A 17,807-nucleotide genomic window follows, 5' to 3' on the forward strand; every position below is an offset into this window, starting at 1 on the left:
TAACTTGGCTGTAAAGGGATGTTTTATATCAAGAACAACATTGCGCAGTGAGCTGGATGCAACTAGAACTCATTTTCTGTCTCGCGAAAGAGCACCTCTTGGTTTTATCGACATTGTCTCGATGGTGCGACATATCAAAGGAGCGAAGTTCTCAAAAGTTTCAGAGACTGTTTTCATTGCCTAATATGCTTGTCGTACAACAGACAGAAATAAAGATATGGTCTTTTACCGTTGATAAGACAAGATGAACTCTTTCAACTCAGTAGTGTCTCTACAATGGCAAACTTCGGGACTTTCGACTATTCTCCAAAGTTCTGCAACAGAGTGCTTCTTCGAAAGGACGTCTTTCACGGCTTCAATATCAGCGCCACGATTTTCTAGCAGCGAGAGCTGTACGTGGACTCCAGAGAGACCTGCTGCAATCATCATGCAGACAAATTTTGCCAGAACATTACCCCCGAAAGCCTGACAGCCCCATGCCACCGCCTTCACAATGCATGGAACTGAAGAGGGCTGTTCGGCTTGTGATTGCATCACCATTGAGCCCTCAAACGACGCGAACAGTTTCCGGATCTCCCGTACCATACGACCCTCTTGTAGGTCTTTCAAGCCACCACCTTCTACATCATCCGCCTCGTCTAGTGGAAGAGCATCTGCAAGTACATAGTGACGCGTTGGGCGCGACAGAGGGGGGATTAGGCATTCGAGCCGGGCGGTACGGTTATGACCTTTCCATGCAGCGTGGAGCGGGAAGGCCGAGGTGATTACAGCGGCGTCGGGAGGTATGACAGGCGAGACCAAGGCCGATATGCTCAACGCAGGTGATGCGGACTGGAGGCGTTCCTCGTGCGTCGCAGTCGGTCCAGGGCCAGGCTGTGAATGGGCCGCGACAAGAACAAAAGGAGATTCTGTATCGGAGTCTGAACTAGATGGCTCGGACTCCTCCGACACTACAACAAGTTGCAGATCTGGGATGGCGTCGCACTGTGAGGGTTCGGGCATGGGGTCAGCTTTCTGCATCATGAAAGAGAAATTGGCCGACTTGTCATATCCCCCATGCTCGAAATGGCCCAGGATTGTTGCCAAATATCCGTCAACAGCGTTCTCATGTGCAACACCTCCAGAAAACCAGGACGTGAAGCAAGGAAGTCCCCATGTATTGCCTGTTGGTTGAGATAACGTTCCCAGGAACTGGTGTGCGAGCAGGGCATTGATTTGGAGACCAGTAAAACGCACTACTGGTGAACTTGAAGGAGAGTTTGGTATCGTGGTGGATACATTAGGGCCACTCAATCTATCTAGCGAATTTGTGTCGAACAGTTCGGGAACAAGTAGAGCTGATTCTAACAGGTTTTGTAGAGCAACAACGTATTGGTCTGTCCAATTAGTGCGAAGAAATTGGCGTAAGTGAGATGTATCTAGTCTTCCATTTCCATGTATAGAGTAAGCGATGTCCTCGATCAAGGTAGTGAGCGAGGAGATTCCTGGGGCTATGCGCGCTTCGTGAACGAGTTGGGTAAGTACGTCGGCTTGGATTGGATCCTCTACATCGCAGATTCCGAGAGGGTCATTACAGGATAGAGAGGGATGTGTCGGCAGCAGATAGGTCATATCGGGAGCTAGATAAGCTGCAGTGGTGTTGAAGGGTGGAGGTCGAGGCGTCTTTAGGATTAACTGGTTTCTCCGGGCGCCGGTGCACGGATTAGAATACCATTTACTAAGAGCGACTTTCATCCCTCACGCCAAACAACCAGAAGACAACTATGATCTACTTTCGTTTTCATGTTCTGAACACATCGTACGAAACCATCGCTTTTGCTCATGGTTTAACAGTTCAATTGGCCCGTTCTCCGTCCACACCTCTGCCAAGCCGGTGATTTGCTGTTCGCTTCGCTTACAGCTTGCCATCATATAGACTGCATAGTTTGCCATCCCTCCAAACTCCTCTCAAGTTTAGCGTGTCATCAATCTTCTCCAGCGGGTTCCCCTCTACTAATAGCAAATCTGCCTTCAAACCCGCAACCAGTCTTCCTCGATCGTTGAATCTGAACCTTTTCGCTGTCACTGCTGTAGCAGAGCGCAGCGCTTCTTCAGGCGACATCCCCACCTCGTTGACTAACAAGTAGAGTTCATGGTGCATTGACAAGCCCCAGGCAGTTCCCAGCGCTGGGCCAGCTGCATCGCTTCCACTACAAGTCGTTCGTTAGCATCTACTCAGCCTCCACCATCCCACAGAGGTATGCGACAACCTACCATACAATATCGATCCCTGCCTTCCTCAGCATTCTAACGCTCTCATACGCATACTCCACCTTCGCACTTGGGATCGTCATGGCCATGCACTCGCACATATTTCCAACTTCCTTCTCGCCAATCAAGCCCCTGACTCTGTCGTCATGCGCGAATTTCTCCTGCAATTCTTTGCCCTCAGTTGTGAGACTTCCAATAGCTGCCAGTGTTGGATTAAGCCACGCGTTGTCCTTCTTGTACGCATCAACCAGCTCCTGGGTCGGTGGCTGATCACAGATGGTGTGCGCAAGGCCATCCACACCGGCCTTGAGCACATCCAGCGTATCCGACACGCAGGTCGCGTGCGCAATGGTCAGATAGCCTAGCTTATGTGCCTCTTCAACGATGATGCGCTGCAGTTCTTTCGTTGGATGAGAGAAGTCGTGCCCCATACTCCTTCCCGATTCATTCATCAGCTTCACGTAATCATTGTTTGAATTGCGCTTGTTCGTCTCCAGGTACTCAATTACGTTCTCCCTGGTACTCAGCTTCGGCCACGTCGCAATCTCTGCGGCCGTTTCTGGACTCTTGTCGTGTGCCGTGATCACAGGAATAGGCCAGCCATTGTCGATCGTGGCCGCTTGACCGCTAGTCTTGAGCTCCGCCGTGTCCGGCTCTAGCATCTGCTTTTGCAGCTTTTCGGTGTTGTCGTACTCGTTGTGCATATCACAAACTGTAGTACAGCCGAAACGGAGCGATTGGGGTAGAGCCACCGGATTAGCCATTGAAGCGTGGATGTGAGCATCGATGAGACCGGGGAGAAGTGTGTGTCCGGGTTTTGTGAAGGTTGGGACATCGATTGCGCTTGACAACGATGATGTTTCTCCAACGGACACGATTTTGCCGTCCTGAACGTGGACGTAGCCATGCTCTACAACGGATTCGCCAGTAAACACGCGAACATCTCTGATGATGAAGCCGGACATGGTTGAGGTGCTTGATCGAAAGCCGATTGCGATGTAGAGAAATATTATCAAGTTGATCACAAGGGAGAACAGTTAGTGTTAACTATGCGGCGTTCAGCTGCAGGAATTGTGTATTGTCGGGTGACACCTTGGAGAGCCGGTCCCGAGACGTCTTGCCGCCTTAGGAGCCCGGGAGACGCATTTTCAAGAGCATGATTGGATATGTGTCGATAAGTGTGAATTTTGTTTTAGCCTTGCGCCGCTGCTGTCCATCCCTTCCGCCATCGACCTAGCTTCCGGAACCATCCAAACTGTCCCCAGTCTCCCCCCTGTACGGCTCGTACACGTATGTGCGCAACAGGGGTTTTATAGATGCATACAGTACACTGTGATCACCTTTGTAGTGTACAGAGGTGTACGAGCCGTACATCCAGATCCACATCTGCCGTGCTGCCCGCCAGGCATGGTATATACTACATAGGAAATGGAACACTCCAAATTTGGTGTGGGTGTACCACTTTTCATGGCTTTCTACACCACAACGTAGGATGCACGAGCTGGAATGTTTATCGGAGAACATACTGGCTTGCATTTCACAGGCGGCCGGCGGACGTGGACCAATTCAAACCCAGCCCCGGAATCGCCTCTCCTACCCGTTTTCCACCCTACTTCCCTCCCGTAGCCCCCTTCCTCCTCTCCTTTTCCATCTCCATCCACACTCCTATAACTCCTGCCACAGCCACAAGCCCCGTCCCCACGGCCTGGACGGCCGGAAGCATTCTATACCCCAGACTTAGCCAATCATTTGCTTCTTCTACGGGAACGAGGGCGAGGTCGGGTTGGGTGGGGTTAGGCTCTTCATTCTGGGGTAGATAGGGTGGCGGAGGTAGTCCCCGGTCAGGGAGAGGTGGAGAAGTGAGGGTCGGGGTGGGATTTGGTGGTGGTGGAGGAGGTACGGATGCGGCGGGGACTGGGACGGCAACGGGTGTGCGGGTGAGAATAACACGTCCATTGCGCAGGTCCAGCTCCAGGCGGGTTTCTTTGGTGGGTTTGGGGGGCTGTCGGGGGTTAGATTCGAAAGATGAGGATGGTGGGAGAGAAGGCGAACCTTTTGCGGTTTATCCTTAGCTTTGCGTTTGAGGAGGGGCATGGTGGAGTAAGAATTTCGAGGCTGACTTTGATTTTAGGTTGAAGCTGTATACACGCATCGAACCCTCAAACTCCTCCCAGTCGAGTTTCGGGCCTACATCAAGTGTAGGTTGATGCTGGAGTCATACATATTTGGGAGCGGTGGGGAAGAGGGCAACCAAATGTTTCAGCCTCACGCCACGACAACGCATGGCACGCGGCGATTGGGTGAGGCTTGCATAACGCTGATTCGACCCAGCCTCGTAAGAAACAATTCTCTTCAACATCTGCTCTCTACACCGCTGTGAGTGCTTGGTATGCAGGAAAAGAAGATCGCATAGTAAGCGGTGTTATGTAGCTAGCTAGTCCGTGAGGAGGAAAGATAGACACGGAAGCCGCTGAGTAATCGGATATAGGGGCAACCGCAGTACAGGCTCGTATCTCTTTTCTTCCTTCTACCTTGCATTCTCTCATTTGCTACCTAGAAAAGGGAAATCTTTGAGCTGGTGAGAACTCGGGGATTCAATTCGATTCTCGCGCTGCCCAGTTATTCCAAGCGTCGAAACATCATTGGTGTCTTCAATCAGATAGACATATTTGACCGCGCTGGCGTTCCCATCCTTCAGTTTCTTTAATCCTGTCAAGATTCCATTCAATCCACCTGGAATCACTTCATACGGATGTGCTTTCAATCTTCCGTCTTCTAAGAGTCGTCCCAGATAGCGCGACCAGAGATAGCCAAAGTCCTTGTGTGTTGAATGAACCCGAGGAACAGCGCTGTTGATAGCGATCACACCACTTGGGTATTTAAAGTTTTCTTTATCCTTCGCAAACAGCCTGGGAGGCAGCACGGTGCTAACAGTGCCTCCGTTTGGATCAAGAAATCGAAGGGTTGCTTCGAGCGACCCGTTCTCGCTAATGGCATCAAAGACATTGGGAACTTTACTTCCTAGGCCTTCCTTCGCGAGGATCTCTTCAACATCTGCAACAAGTGCGTCTTCGCCTTTCCGGTAGTCAACGACGTAATCGACTAAGGTCTTGGCAAACCCGCTGCCTTGGCCAGCAACGCCGATGATAGGACTGAGCTTGGAGAGACGTGCGAATTTCGCAGCAAATGCACCTACTGCTGATGAGGCCCCATAGATCAAAATTGGTACTCTCTTTTCGCCTTCTGGAGACTGTTTTAGATTGTATGGTACCGGAAGTTTCATGTCGACATAGAGGGCAATTGCTGCAGTAAGCGCCGCAAGAGGAACGGTGGCAGCCTCTTCGAAGGAAACATTGTGCGGTACATGGAAGGTCGTCCAATCTGGGGCAACGGCATACTCTGCAAAGCTGCCGTTTGCGGTTCCGGCCTCGTGAAAAGCTGCTACACGGTCACCTGGCCTGAATTCATAGACGTTTTTGCCGACGGAATGGACAGTGCCGGCGATGTCATCACCGCTGTTGTGAGGCAGGTTTTTCCTGCGTAGATTTTAGCTTCACACACTTTCAAGACATGCGAAACCAATATTGGGAAAGATATACCATAGTGGATACTTCCAGTCCTTTGGGTTTGCACCGGAAACGACGACTTTGATGACGACCTCCTTGTCCTCAGGAGTGGGGATAGGGGTTTCAATAATCTCGACTGCCTCAATAGAAGGTTGAACAATCGCTTGCTTCGGCATGGTGATGGATTTGAGAGCTCAGAAGATCTGTATTCTAGTACTATACTGTCTTGCTCATAAATGCCGTTTTGAAGCCATATATCCCCGTATGGGGACCCTACTTCCTATTTGTCAGCGATGTATGGATCCGTCAGAAAATCCCTGGTCGGAAAAGAAGAAGAGAGGAGATGCAGCAGGCCAGCGACCGTAAGGTCGATAGACGGTCGATTGTACAACATCGGATTGCACCAACGATCACTCCGCTCGTGCTGTAATTCCGCTTTAGGACGTGGTCTGAGCCGAGGTACCCCTGCAAGTCTTCCCCGCAGACATCTGGCTTCAAGTGTGCAATCACAGTCCAGAATGCAGAAATAATTTCATGCAATCATGTCGACGACGCTGTTGATTTCTGTAATCGGCGAGTGTTGCAGTTTTGAGATTGGTGATGGGGACGAATGATTTGCTCCGGTGTTAAGCTAGATGTACGACTAAATCCGCGGTACATTACGAAGTACCAGCGAGCATCCGCCTGGCTGCGATGTGGACCATGGGATGACCGGGTCTTGTAGCACGTATGTCTCCTAGATCTGCTAAGTTTCGTAGAACTTCTTGGGCTACTATTATCTGTCTTGAACAACCTCTCTAATCTCACCTCTCACTCCTCTAATACTTTCCATGATTATCCTCGACGAAAGGTGCTTAGTTTTCACTGTACGCATTCAACGGAGGGAGCCGCACTACTCTTTACCATGCAGAATCGGCGAGGGATTCAGCCACAGTGGCACGGAATCTAATTATTATGTCTCGTGGAACTCGAGCAAGTCATGTCTGGACCCGACTCGGTGGAACTGGGTCAATGACAATCAGCCCATTATACGTAGGACCAAGGAGTCTATCTTACTTCTAGTGTCTACGCCTCTGCGGGACCGCTCGACCGGCTGGGTGGCTTTTCTTCATACTTCTATAACTCACATGGCTTACTTGACACTCCCAATTCGATTCAAGTAAATACGACACCGCTGTACTTTTCGAACATGGAGACCTATTACCAGCTATGTTTGGAACTGAGATCTTCAGATCGAAGCCAGTCAAACCGGAGCTACAGGTCGCTTTCAGATCCACCACTGCTATGTCTTTTGGTGTTTCACTAGTCACCCGAGGAGGTGGTATCTATCATGTAAAACTACCAACCAAATGAGCTGCGAATCAGGGTGTATGGGTCGATCGCAGGCTTTGATCCACGATCCGAGCGTCTCTCGAGCATACGCCTCATAGTGGCTGCTGGTCCAGATCAGACGCCATTGCCATCCTCCTTACATCGAATTTCATGAACCCGATGGCTTGCTCGGTGAGTCCGACGTCACATTGCTTTTCCTTTTTCGACATCGAGCTCTCTCTCTCGCGCATATATAGAGTCCTCCACGATCTCTTCTCAAGATCGCATTAGAGCCTTCCATTGCCGGCAAGAACCTATCTACTGACTTCTGAACCTATTCTACGCTCAACGATCAAAATGGTGAAGGTATTTAACGAGCATAAGAGCACTGTTGCCTACCACTCAGTGGCACTCACACCTCGCAGCTCGTTTCTCCCATCTTCACGATTGCCCTCTTCATGTCGACTCTCACTCAAGGCAGAGTGATGCCGAAAACGGGCTCACTCCAAAAACGCGACCCTTTGCCTGATGGTACTCTCAGCCTTAAAGCTAGGGCCGATGAGCCCTTTGAAGTCGTAAGCAAGCCCTATCAAGCCTTCGACACTCTCACACCCAAAACTCCGCTGAAAACAATTCTTCCAGGCTATATTCCAAGCCCCCCTCTGCGCTGGAGCTGACGCCCAACTCGCCAATCAATTCGACGCTACCCCGGGGGAATGCGTGGACTCCACTTTCACCGACTCTCTCACTGGAGATGGCTTCGCCGGGCCCTTCGAGAGCTACATCCTGTCGGGCGGATTGGCCGGGCAGAATTGCCCGGTTCAGACCTGGTCGCAGCCTGACTGCAAGGGCACGCTGGTTACCAACAGCGCTCTGGAGAAAACTTGTGTTGAGGCGGCCAAGCTTACGCCTGTGACGCTTTATGCCCAGTCGTTCAAGGTTTGCTGTCAGGGGACGGCTGGGTGCTGATTGCGATGTTACAGTATACTGTCACTTCCGCGGACGGATGGCAGATGGAGCTGGTATTGGATCAGAGGGTTTCAGGTCAGAGTTGAAGAGCAGCTTGCGGTTCTTCGGACACACGTTCACTTTATAAGCTACTGCGTTTTGGTCGAATTTGGTCAAATAACCACTCGTTTATCTTTAAGCCTGAATCGTTCCTGAGCTCATCCTGAATACCTAGGTATGCTTGACCAGCCTGAAATGCACCCCCATAGTCGACCCTTCTAAGATCTGCCTCTCGCTTCCAACTTTAACAACTGAGATCCCGAACCTGGGACAGACGCTTGCGAATCGGGCTTGGAGAATTGCATACAGAGAATCCCGTCCAGGCGGCTCGCTGCAACACGAACCCGATCTCACCACGTTGGCGTGCGCGTGCAACACACCACAAACCCGGGAACCACCCTCAGCGCCTTGAGTGCTCGCAGTTCTAAAACTAGTTCTTAATCCCGGGAGCGGTGGCTTGCTCGTGAACGTCCAAGAAAGATGGTGATTCAAGGACGACGCACTAGTCTCCAAGGAATTGAGCTCTACCGGAGCCATTGTTACTCTTCTCGTATTCTACAGACCGGACTCTATTAGAAAGAGTAAGAGAAACTAAGGTACAGGCCACGTCTACTTTCCCCATTGCTAGTATTATGAAGCACGCAATGAACCCAATTCTATCTCGTTACTCCAACTCCACCGAACCCACCCACTCCCAAACGCTCAGTTTCACAGAATAGCCCTGCAAGCCATCCCTTTACCCCCATCCCCTTATCCCCATCCTTCCCTTCCCTCCCCTCAAACCATCCCCGCAACCGCCGCTCCCACCAGCGCAACGACCCCAAACACGACCCCCGCATTCCCGTCCCTCAAGCTCGCCGCCGTGCCCGTAGACGTAGGCGACGCCGCCGCCGCCGCCGCGGTCCCGCTCGACGCAACGGGCGACGAGGTCCCAGACGCAGCGGACGAGGGCTTCGACGACGCACCAGCAGCCGAAGCAGACGAACTACTAGCAGCCGCCGACGAGCTGCTGGCCGAAGCCTCGCCCTCCGGCTTCGTCACGCCGCCCGCGATGGCCTTGGGCGTGGTGCTGTCGCTTGTCTTGGCGGCGGCCGAGGCGTAGGAGGCCAGGGTGTCGCCGGAGGTACTGGGGGAGGGAGAGGTTAGTAGTGCGTGCGTAATTCCCATGCCCGTTTCCCTCTTCCGCATTGCGAAACATTAGTCGCCCCAGATATAGGAAGCAGCACGGGCAAAAAAAAGGGGGGGAAGAGTGGAGATGGCGGCTTACGGCACGTTGACGCCCCCAACCATTCCGGCCTGGCAATGCTCGGGCACGGAGCAGTAGAAGTAGATGGGCTGCGTGTCGTTCACGGTTACGACGAAGACGTCGTTGCCGGCGGGCGCGAGCGAGCCGCTGCCGCTGTAGAAGCCGCCGGTCTTGTAGTCACATGGCTTCCCGAACTCGCTCTCGGTGATGTCGTGCTGGGAGGGGTTGAAGTGGAAGGTGAGGGTGTCGCCGGCGGCGGCGGTCGTGGTGTTGGGCGTGAAGACTAGGGCTGGGCCGACGGTGATGTCGTGGTTTGCGGCGAGAGTGGTGGAGAGGAGGGAGAGGAGGGAGAGGGAGACGGGTTGAGAAAGATGCATGATGGAGAGGAGAATTGGGCAGAAGGTTGAGATAGAGTTGAAGGAGGATTGTTGACTAGATTGAGGAATGTAGAGTATGGTTGGAGTTGGAGTTGAAACAAACATTCCACAGGGCGACAATATATATAAGCGTTGGGAGGACCCCAGCTACCTACCTCCCAGGTACCCGAGTGCCGTGGCTTACATGCTTGTCTACTCATGACGAGTAACCTCTGAAGCCGTCAGCCTCGTAGGACGGAATGGCGCAGCGCCATGGGCTTGATTGGCCACAGAATTTCACCGCATCTCGCTCGGATTTCTCGGTGATGCTTCAATTGATAATCTGCATCGTGCTGGCGATGTTGAGTTTGCGGACTAAAGATACTTAATGAAAGCCCAATTGGAGACAGTGTGTTCGTGTGCCCTTGATTATCGTGTCCGCCATTAATCGTCCGTCTACGCTAATGACACCAAAACGCCGCACAGTCCGAGATTTCCTCCCTATCATACACGGTAACCGAACAGGAACATCGTCTAGTTGAGTTTACATCCCAATAATAAATTTCAACGAGACGATTCGAGCTAACAACTTCATCTTGACCCATCCTGGCAAACTGCACACGTAACCTCTGTCCGCCTCATCGGTCCTTTCATCGAGCTTCAGGGAACTTTATACTTGGAACGGTTTGATCGAAGGCATTGTAATCCAGCAGCTCGTATCCAGCATTCGAGAGATATTCTCCGGGGTTGACATCCTGATACATATTCGTGGCCTGCAGAGGTCCTTGGCCGGACGTCTGAAAGTTGAAGTTGTTCAGTGCCGAATTATCGAGCACGAACGCCAAATCGCTGAACTCGCCCCCAAGATTTTCATAATAGGAGTGTGCCATATAAGGATGTTCAGTGGCCGCAGCGAGCGATCCAGATCCAGACATAGTCGCATTCGTCGGGTTGGTCGTGAAAGTCTGGGAGAACTGAAACCGCTGCTTGCCCTCCTTGTAAGCTCGCGCCTTGGCCATCAGTACGGAAAGAATCTCGCCGTTCTTTGAGATTTTGATGTCCCCGGACCACCTCGTGAAACCGGCCTCGGCAACCTTCCATGCTCGTTCCATAATCTCGGAGTTTGGGAGCTGGCATGATTCCGTGAGGATGAAAGCCAAGGGAAGATAGTGAATGTAGGCATCAATAAGCCATGACCACTGTCTGGCCTGGGCATCTTCCTTTAGCAGTTTTGGAATGTCGACAATGTCGCTGGCCATCTGCACGAGCCGAATGTGAGTGGCCTCGGTTTGCGGTGAAGGCTTCAGGGACCCGTAGAGCTTGAACCAAAGCTCAGCGACCAAGACACGAGCAACATGTCGGGCAAGCCAATGGATGGGATCTGAACCAACGCAGTATCGTATATATGTCGATTGTATGGTTCTGTGGCATGCCTTTATCGTGGCTTCCTTAGTAGGGAGTAACGACGGCTCGTTGTCATGTAGCCCATGATAATGCGGAAATAGTCCTCCAATTTGTTCACTTGCTTTTGCTATTTCGAAGCGCATAAGACAAAAGCTCATTTCGGTCCATTCAATTCGAGGTACGGGTAGTAAGTCTGTATCGGCGACTAGATCATGGTCGTTGATGTTGAGAGGAAGGCTCGGAGAGAAGTCTATCTCCATAGAAGGCGTCAGTCCGTGGTCTTCCGCGGCCCTTTGGTCGAGATACCAAAGCTGCCACCAGAGTCGCTTCTCCATTTCGGAGTCGAATGCCGAGTAGCTTCCAAGCTGAAGAGAAGAGCTGATACATTTCGCTAGAGCACATATCGCCCAAGTCAGTTTCGCTGAATCCATGAATCGATTGAATGACAGGTATAGAACGAAAGCTTGAAGCATTGCCAACTCCTCTATAGTCGACGGGTCGGATTCCAAGAGGGCTTGCTCAACGGCGCAGCGACGTGTTATCAAAGCGGCATTTTTTGGCATTTTGAAGCAGCCTTCGACTTCGCTGTCTGACATGGTTATGGCAGCTGTGAAGCAGATAGTAAGGAGCAACGCGTCTTCTCCTTTGGTGAGAGCTCCCTCGTCGTACGTTCGCCGGAGTATGATCGCTTCTAGTGAAGGCTTGTGGACGACTTTCACGAGCGGATCCACCTTTTCCAGGAATGCGTGGAAGCATAGTTGAGCCTGGGATGGCGTCGGACGGACAGCGGCTAGATCCATGAACGGGTTGCTGAGGGACTGCTGAGGAAAGGTAGATTGGACGGTCGAGCTCGTTGAATAGGTGCTGGTATTGTTGGATGCGGGCGTCCTCATCCCATTATCAATGCTCTCATACTTGTCCGTGTTCACGGATAGATTTCGCGAAGACCCACGCGACGTCTGCATGCCAGAGCCGGTACTTGAATGGTTGGATAACGGTGTCTTCACACCACTGTCGTAGCCATCACCGGCATTAGGACTCTGGCTCTGAGCTGGATTTGCCTGAGCCGCCAGCAGCGCCTGGAAGCCCCGGCGCTCGCTTTCAATCAGCTTCGTCAGATCTTGGACCACCGTCTCCAGCTTCCTCATCCTCGCGTTGAGCGACTCCGGGGATTCAGTCACGTGGTCGTCTGGTTCCGACTTCGTCTGCGCAGAGCCCCGAGGTCTGCGGCGGCACTTGCGTACCGGCGACGGGTAGGTGCATTCGATTTTCCATTCCTTGCAGTTCTTGCATGGGGATTCTTTGTTGCATTTAACCTTGCGCGTCTTGCAGCCTATGCACGCTTTCCGGCGGAGAGGAGCTTCTGGCGAGGGCTGACCTGACGAGAAGTCATCGGTCGGGGACAATAGCTGCATGGACATGGTGAGGACAGGCTGGCTCAGGTGTTGCGTCGCGCCGCCAGCGTCACGTTGTCGAGCGTGAAGCGACAAGCGGAGAGAAAAGTGCGGAGGAGCCGATGGGCGAGCGTGGTCCGGCGGATTCCCGAGCAGCGTAACAGTCGGCCGTCGACGATCCTTTGTGTCGGGTTGCTCGGCACGATTGACTGGAGGAGTTGTTGTTTGGCAACGGATGGGAACACGTGCCACACCTCAACCGTGGAAACAACAGCTGCTTCGGGCCGCGGTCGTGTTGGAGACGAGATATTCGGGTTCAACTCGCACGGGCTTGTCGGGAACGGGTCGAGTTATCAGGCTCTGACGTTGGAGACTCTTGATATGTAATCTACGTTTTAGCGAGTTATAGTCTTCCGACGTGGAGGCTGTGTCAAAGTCACGTGCAACGTGGCTGTGTAGGTGAAGGCTCTTTGATCGAAACAACTTTCGGGCACTTCGACTAAATGGGCCATCCGCTCCGAACCTCGCAAATCTCGGTAATCAAACACCATACTTTGCGTCGTCAGCTGATAGCAGGGTAGAGGTCAACGGTGCCAATCGCCATTTCGAGAAGGCCGTACTCCTCACTACATGCATGGCGGCAAGCAATGTATCCAAGCGAAGCAGGTCACTATTCCTAATCTATCTGTCTACTGGTACCTTGAGCGGGAAAGGCCATGTTGATAAGCCTCCGTAATGGAATGCTGTGGTATCAGGATCGTATTGATACTACAGGGATGCACTCATACCTCACACTACTTTACCCTATCAGGTACGCCAAGTCCTCTCTGCGAGTATATTGAGCCAAAAGTCGACATGAGGCTTGCTTACCTACCTATTTTTGTTATCGGTACGCATGTGCTTGGTAATTCCTTGCTCATCATGACTGACCGTGTCAGCAGGCATCTGTTGTATACGCGTGGTACGCAAGCTGCTATCTCCCCGACGATGCAAAAGCCTGCTGCAGCTTGACTTCTGCCCAGTCTGGTAACGATGTAGTCGTCCAGCTACATGTGCCAGCCACGGTTGAAGCCGCGTGTCCCCTCGGAGAGCTTGATTGGGTACTATTATAGCATACAGATGCTTATTCCGCCCTTTCACCACGGATCGTCTTGCATTCTGCCTCGTAGCTTGTTCCATCAGATTGTAAGGGTCTTGAATTCCAACAACCACTTATCAATGCGTCGGGATGGACACCGGAAACTGCAAAGACACTATGACGGAGTCGTCTGCCACTGCCCTGTTCATATCCGCTTACAAGAAAGGAGATGTCTTGCTCACTGCAGATACGGCTATGGAGATTGGGCTTCATCAAGACGATGTTGGTCATTTTACATTCAGCTTTGGCGTGACGGATGATGACGGTCGTCGGCTACGTGCACCATCAAAAGTATCATGGTCTTCTGAAAGCAAACGGTCTGCTTCCACGCGCATATTTAGTACGCAAGGGCGCTCATTGCGCTAGGAATCACCAACGGTAGTATGATTGGGGAGGTGGTGTAAGGTAAGTAGTCATTGCTGGCTCGCCTTCTTGATCTACAGTATGATCGATCTGGTGGTGCGCTTTAGATGCAACGGGACCACTAAGGCGGATCAGTAGTGACGGCAAAATCGAGAGGATGGTCTTTGGTGGTCTAAAGACACTGCTAAATGGCACTTTGCCATAGAGCTAATGGACCTGATATATCGCATATCGGACGGTACAAGGTTGACGTTGCTGAATATGTACGCGCACAGGCTCAAGGCCTTCCCATTGATCACACCTCACATGACCATACATTCGGTGGGAGCTGTCCTACCACCCTTCTCGGTAGTAGTCTTGGCTGCGGTCCTGGCAACATCCTCCAAGACTTGTGGACACAGTTCCCCAGTGAGAGCGCTGCACTCCGCATAGCGATCACACATCATCTCTTGGGCAACATTCAGTGCCTCCTGGGGCATGACGCTGACGCCGAGCTTGCCGGCTTTTTTCTCCTCTTCTTTCCATTCCACTCGCAGGTCTCGCTTCAGACCGAGGACCATGACTGGTAATAGCTCGTCGTAGTTATAATGGGCCTCGACGAAATTCTTCCAACGCGTTTTCAGCGAGTGCAAAGTGGAGCGATTCGATATGTCGAAGCAAAGAATGATAAAAGACGGCTTGAGGAGGGTGTAGTTGTTCGGCGACGCAGTATCGTAGAAGCAGAAGCGGTATGGCCGGTTGTACATGGTTATGTTGAAGGTGAATGGCTGGTCGCCGTCTCGCAAGACGGGTAGCTCATACGGGGGTAGCGACTCATGCTGAGGATGGATGCCGAGAGTCAGTCGTCTGATTACAATTAGCCCTTGGATTGTATCAGAATTGCTTCTCTGAAGAGATGAATGAAGCCTTGGGAACAGACGGAAACGTACGAGAGGAAGGTCGACTTACCAACTTCTGCATCGCCCAGAAGAAGGATAGTGACCTCGGGAGAGTCGGCGTCCATAGCTATGCGGTTAATGGAGTGGGACAGAGCTCGTAAAAGCGTATCTTGACTTCATTCTGGCGACGCTTTTCTTGGTGGTGGCCCTGGGCACCGGCAAGAGTTGCTTGGTGGGGCGCTTGGCATCAAAACGCGGGATCCCCGGACCCTGGAACCCGGGCAGTGGATGAATGCATCTACATGCACTTCGCCAAGGACTGAGACCAGATGTGGCCTACTAACATGGCATGACTGGGAACGTGATCTCAATAATGTATGCAGACGATGATCTGGTAGACGATAGCACTCGATCCGGGCCCATGAATCGCGATGGATCTGGCCCCTCTGCTCCGGCCTCGTTCGCTCGCGGCAGATTGGGCTCATTTGACAGTGGCACCACGGCCAGACGGCGTGGGATTTGATGTGCTCAAGTCTGGTACAGCGCGATTAGATCTTGCAGGTGTGCAGGTGCACCTGGGCACTCGGAGGACCACGGTAACGGAGCACGGCGGGACAGAGGCCAGGAGGCACGTCGACTCGGAGCGTGGCTCCAGCCCTATGCGGCATGCGCGCAGGGAGATCGGGGCCAGTTCGGGCGGCCGTGGCGGGGCGCTCATTGGTGTGGCGGGCACACGGGTGGAATGCGGCTTGATTCGAGGGGTCTTCTAGCCCGTGTCCCTGCTTCTGGGCACAACCCACATGACGGCCGAGCAAACGCCCTTTGCCTCGAAGCGCCCGTCCCAGCTCGAACGCTGCACCCTCCACTCCTTTCTCCACCTCTGTCCGGTGCTGCTGCACATCCTCTTGCATCGTCGCGGCTGCCCCTTCAGCCTCCAGCCGACCGTGTTGCTCTGCTGCCAAGCTGAGACCAGTGCAGGGGACCGACGGCTTCCCCGAGTGCCTGCACCACCTCCACGACTCCAGCCAACCCGTGTCACAACTCCTCGCCGAGTCGGGACATGTCTCTGTTGAGACTGTTTGCTACCGTACAATCACCACCATGAGCCCCTTCATCACCGCCGACCAGTCTATGCCCGGCCCGTATCCCGCGACCAGACCCACCACTCCTCCCCACGACCCAACCTCCCGCCTCGACGCCACTCCCGCCCTCACCACAGTCAACGAGAAGACCATGCCCGCCTCATCCATCTCCGATCTACCAGTCCTGCAGGCCGGCTTGAATGCCACCCTCGAGGGCAGAGCTTCGCGGGCCCTCCCACAGCCCCAAACGCCCACAGCGCCGGCTCCGAAAGTGGCACGTATTGTGAGAGAAGAGCCAGAGGACCTACCGGAACTTCACCAACCACGCCCTTCTACTCCCAGGGAGCAGACGGATCCCATGCCAGATGCTCTCCTCCACGCTACACTCCACCCTCGCCCGCGAAACCGCTCTCCCTACTCTCGCAGCCACCTCCGCTCGCAGTCCAGCTCCAGCTTGCTCAGTGCACCGCCAATGACCCGAGCTCATTCACTCCCGAGCGTCATCAACACGGTCGGCAGTCTCTCCTTCTCACCCGCTCGACCCTCTAGTCCCCTACGGTCCCCAGCTCGCTCTCGCAGCCCCTTCAAAGCTTCCGACGAGACATACAGCCACTCTGGCGCGCCCAGCGTGTGCGACATCTCGGAAGACGCCGAGCTCCAGCTCACTCCGCGCGGTTCAGCAGCCGACAAGATGCCGCCGCTCATCTCCTTCCATAGCACCACGTTGCCTCGCAATCGTCGCCGACCCGCTTCGCCGCTCTACCAGGTCTCCAATGTGCCCTTCGGCAGTGCTCCCACCAGCACTCCGACATCCACCCACTCATCCCCGCTTCTCTCGGCTACAAAGTTCAACGAGCCATTCCCCTCAACCTCCCAATACAGCAGCTCCTATTCCTCCTCAGTTCCGTCCACGCCAACTTCCATGCGTTCCCGCAGCCCCAGCATCTCCTCGCTCGAGACCATACCTGATTCACCGGACGCGGAGGAAGAAGCGATAGAGGCCGACCGCATTGCGAAGCTCAAGGCTGCAGCCGACGCCGAAAGCGCAGCAGCAGATCCACTGCGTCGGGGCAGCCTGGACGTCCCCGGCGAGACGAGGACTCTCCGATTCGGCAAGCGCGACGCGCGAAAGAGATGGAGCGTATGCGGTGCCGAGCGGCGGGGCGACCTGGACCTGGAGACGATTTGGGAGTCAGCAGATTGAGCACCCAACAGGGTCTCAGGATCGTGGAACCTGTCTCTACTTCCAATCCCGGATCATGCGCGAGAACGTCACCTCCTCTTGTTCCCTATCACAAAACACCACCGAGCACCTTCAATCATCAGAGCTCACGCTCACGCTCACATCATTGCATTCACCTGGCGTTATCAACTCCTCCGTGTCCAGATTCCCAAGACTCTATTCCCTGTTTTCTCTTTCATCCTGTCACGGTCCCTTTTCTTTTCAAATCACTTGCATACATCTCGGCGTCCTGCGTTGGAAACACTTTGACCAGCAAAAACTATGTTTCCAGTCTTTGCTTTTGCAGTTTTTGCATCTTTTGCGTGCTCCGTACAGTACCATACCATGATACCCCCCGTTCGCTGTGGTGGAATGCGAGAATCAAGGGGATGTTGGAGCTTGGGTTGGAGTTTGTTCTTTCCGCGAGAGAGAGAGAGAGAATCAACGGGCGTCACTGGTGCTCTGGATGCATACGACTCTGTTTGTTGGGTAGGCTACAGACTACAAACTACGTCCGCTGAATATGTATGTAGTCGTTGCAGATGGCAATCGATTCGTGTGGAACATCACAGATACATATATACAATAC

General features: G+C 53.1%; 9 protein-coding genes across 9 annotated transcripts; 2 read left to right on the top strand and 7 right to left on the bottom strand.

Annotated features, from left to right (window-relative positions):
* Positions 1-163: 163 nt before the first annotated feature.
* Positions 164-1,613, bottom strand: BDZ99DRAFT_564908 (uncharacterized protein; the record flags this gene model as incomplete). Its single annotated transcript, XM_033727412.1, has 1 exon — positions 164-1,613. A coding segment is annotated over one exon (1,388 nt), but the record flags the coding sequence as incomplete, so codon positions are not given.
* A 201-nt stretch (positions 1,614-1,814) lies between these two features.
* On the bottom strand, positions 1,815-3,292 carry BDZ99DRAFT_9157 (uncharacterized protein). Its single transcript, XM_033729022.1, has 2 exons — positions 2,254-3,292; positions 1,815-2,189 (listed from the first exon to the last, which is right to left on the bottom strand). The coding sequence occupies exons 1-2, from the start codon at positions 3,213-3,215 to the stop codon at positions 1,895-1,897; spliced, it is 1,257 nt and encodes a 418-aa protein (XP_033584075.1). The 5' UTR covers positions 3,216-3,292; the 3' UTR covers positions 1,815-1,894.
* A 567-nt stretch (positions 3,293-3,859) lies between these two features.
* BDZ99DRAFT_470164 (uncharacterized protein) lies at positions 3,860-4,344 on the bottom strand (the record flags this gene model as incomplete). Its single annotated transcript, XM_033721615.1, has 2 exons — positions 3,860-4,252; positions 4,303-4,344. 2 exons carry the CDS (start codon positions 4,342-4,344, stop codon positions 3,860-3,862), a joined length of 435 nt encoding a protein of 144 aa, XP_033584076.1.
* A 448-nt stretch (positions 4,345-4,792) lies between these two features.
* Positions 4,793-5,992, bottom strand: BDZ99DRAFT_374839 (GroES-like protein; the record flags this gene model as incomplete). The annotated part of the gene is made up of 2 exons (XM_033714940.1): positions 4,793-5,765; positions 5,808-5,992. 2 exons carry the CDS (start codon positions 5,990-5,992, stop codon positions 4,793-4,795), a joined length of 1,158 nt encoding a protein of 385 aa, XP_033584077.1.
* A 1,331-nt stretch (positions 5,993-7,323) lies between these two features.
* On the top strand, positions 7,324-8,274 carry BDZ99DRAFT_456900 (uncharacterized protein). Its single transcript, XM_033718560.1, has 3 exons — positions 7,324-7,493; positions 7,553-7,702; positions 7,770-8,274. The coding sequence occupies exons 1-3, from the start codon at positions 7,485-7,487 to the stop codon at positions 8,094-8,096; spliced, it is 486 nt and encodes a 161-aa protein (XP_033584078.1). The 5' UTR covers positions 7,324-7,484; the 3' UTR covers positions 8,097-8,274.
* Positions 8,275-8,912: 638 nt separating this feature from the next.
* On the bottom strand, positions 8,913-9,758 carry BDZ99DRAFT_493003 (Cupredoxin; the record flags this gene model as incomplete). The annotated part of the gene is made up of 2 exons (XM_033723198.1): positions 8,913-9,261; positions 9,403-9,758. 2 exons carry the CDS (start codon positions 9,756-9,758, stop codon positions 8,913-8,915), a joined length of 705 nt encoding a protein of 234 aa, XP_033584079.1.
* Positions 9,759-10,125: 367 nt separating this feature from the next.
* On the bottom strand, positions 10,126-12,704 carry BDZ99DRAFT_9309 (uncharacterized protein). Its single transcript, XM_033729040.1, has 2 exons — positions 12,549-12,704; positions 10,126-12,098 (listed from the first exon to the last, which is right to left on the bottom strand). The coding sequence occupies exons 1-2, from the start codon at positions 12,560-12,562 to the stop codon at positions 10,388-10,390; spliced, it is 1,725 nt and encodes a 574-aa protein (XP_033584080.1). The 5' UTR covers positions 12,563-12,704; the 3' UTR covers positions 10,126-10,387.
* Positions 12,705-14,338: 1,634 nt separating this feature from the next.
* BDZ99DRAFT_375075 (P-loop containing nucleoside triphosphate hydrolase protein) lies at positions 14,339-15,039 on the bottom strand (the record flags this gene model as incomplete). Its single annotated transcript, XM_033714957.1, has 2 exons — positions 14,339-14,882; positions 14,966-15,039. 2 exons carry the CDS (start codon positions 15,037-15,039, stop codon positions 14,339-14,341), a joined length of 618 nt encoding a protein of 205 aa, XP_033584081.1.
* Positions 15,040-15,721: 682 nt separating this feature from the next.
* BDZ99DRAFT_9351 (uncharacterized protein) lies at positions 15,722-17,350 on the top strand (the record flags this gene model as incomplete). The annotated part of the gene is made up of 1 exon (XM_033729045.1): positions 15,722-17,350. A coding segment is annotated over one exon (1,479 nt), but the record flags the coding sequence as incomplete, so codon positions are not given.
* Positions 17,351-17,807: the final 457 nt, after the last annotated feature.

This window comes from Mytilinidion resinicola (genome assembly GCF_010093595.1).
Source record: "Mytilinidion resinicola strain CBS 304.34 unplaced genomic scaffold BDZ99scaffold_1, whole genome shotgun sequence".
NCBI classification, from domain to species: Eukaryota; Fungi; Ascomycota; class Dothideomycetes; order Mytilinidiales; family Mytilinidiaceae; genus Mytilinidion; species Mytilinidion resinicola.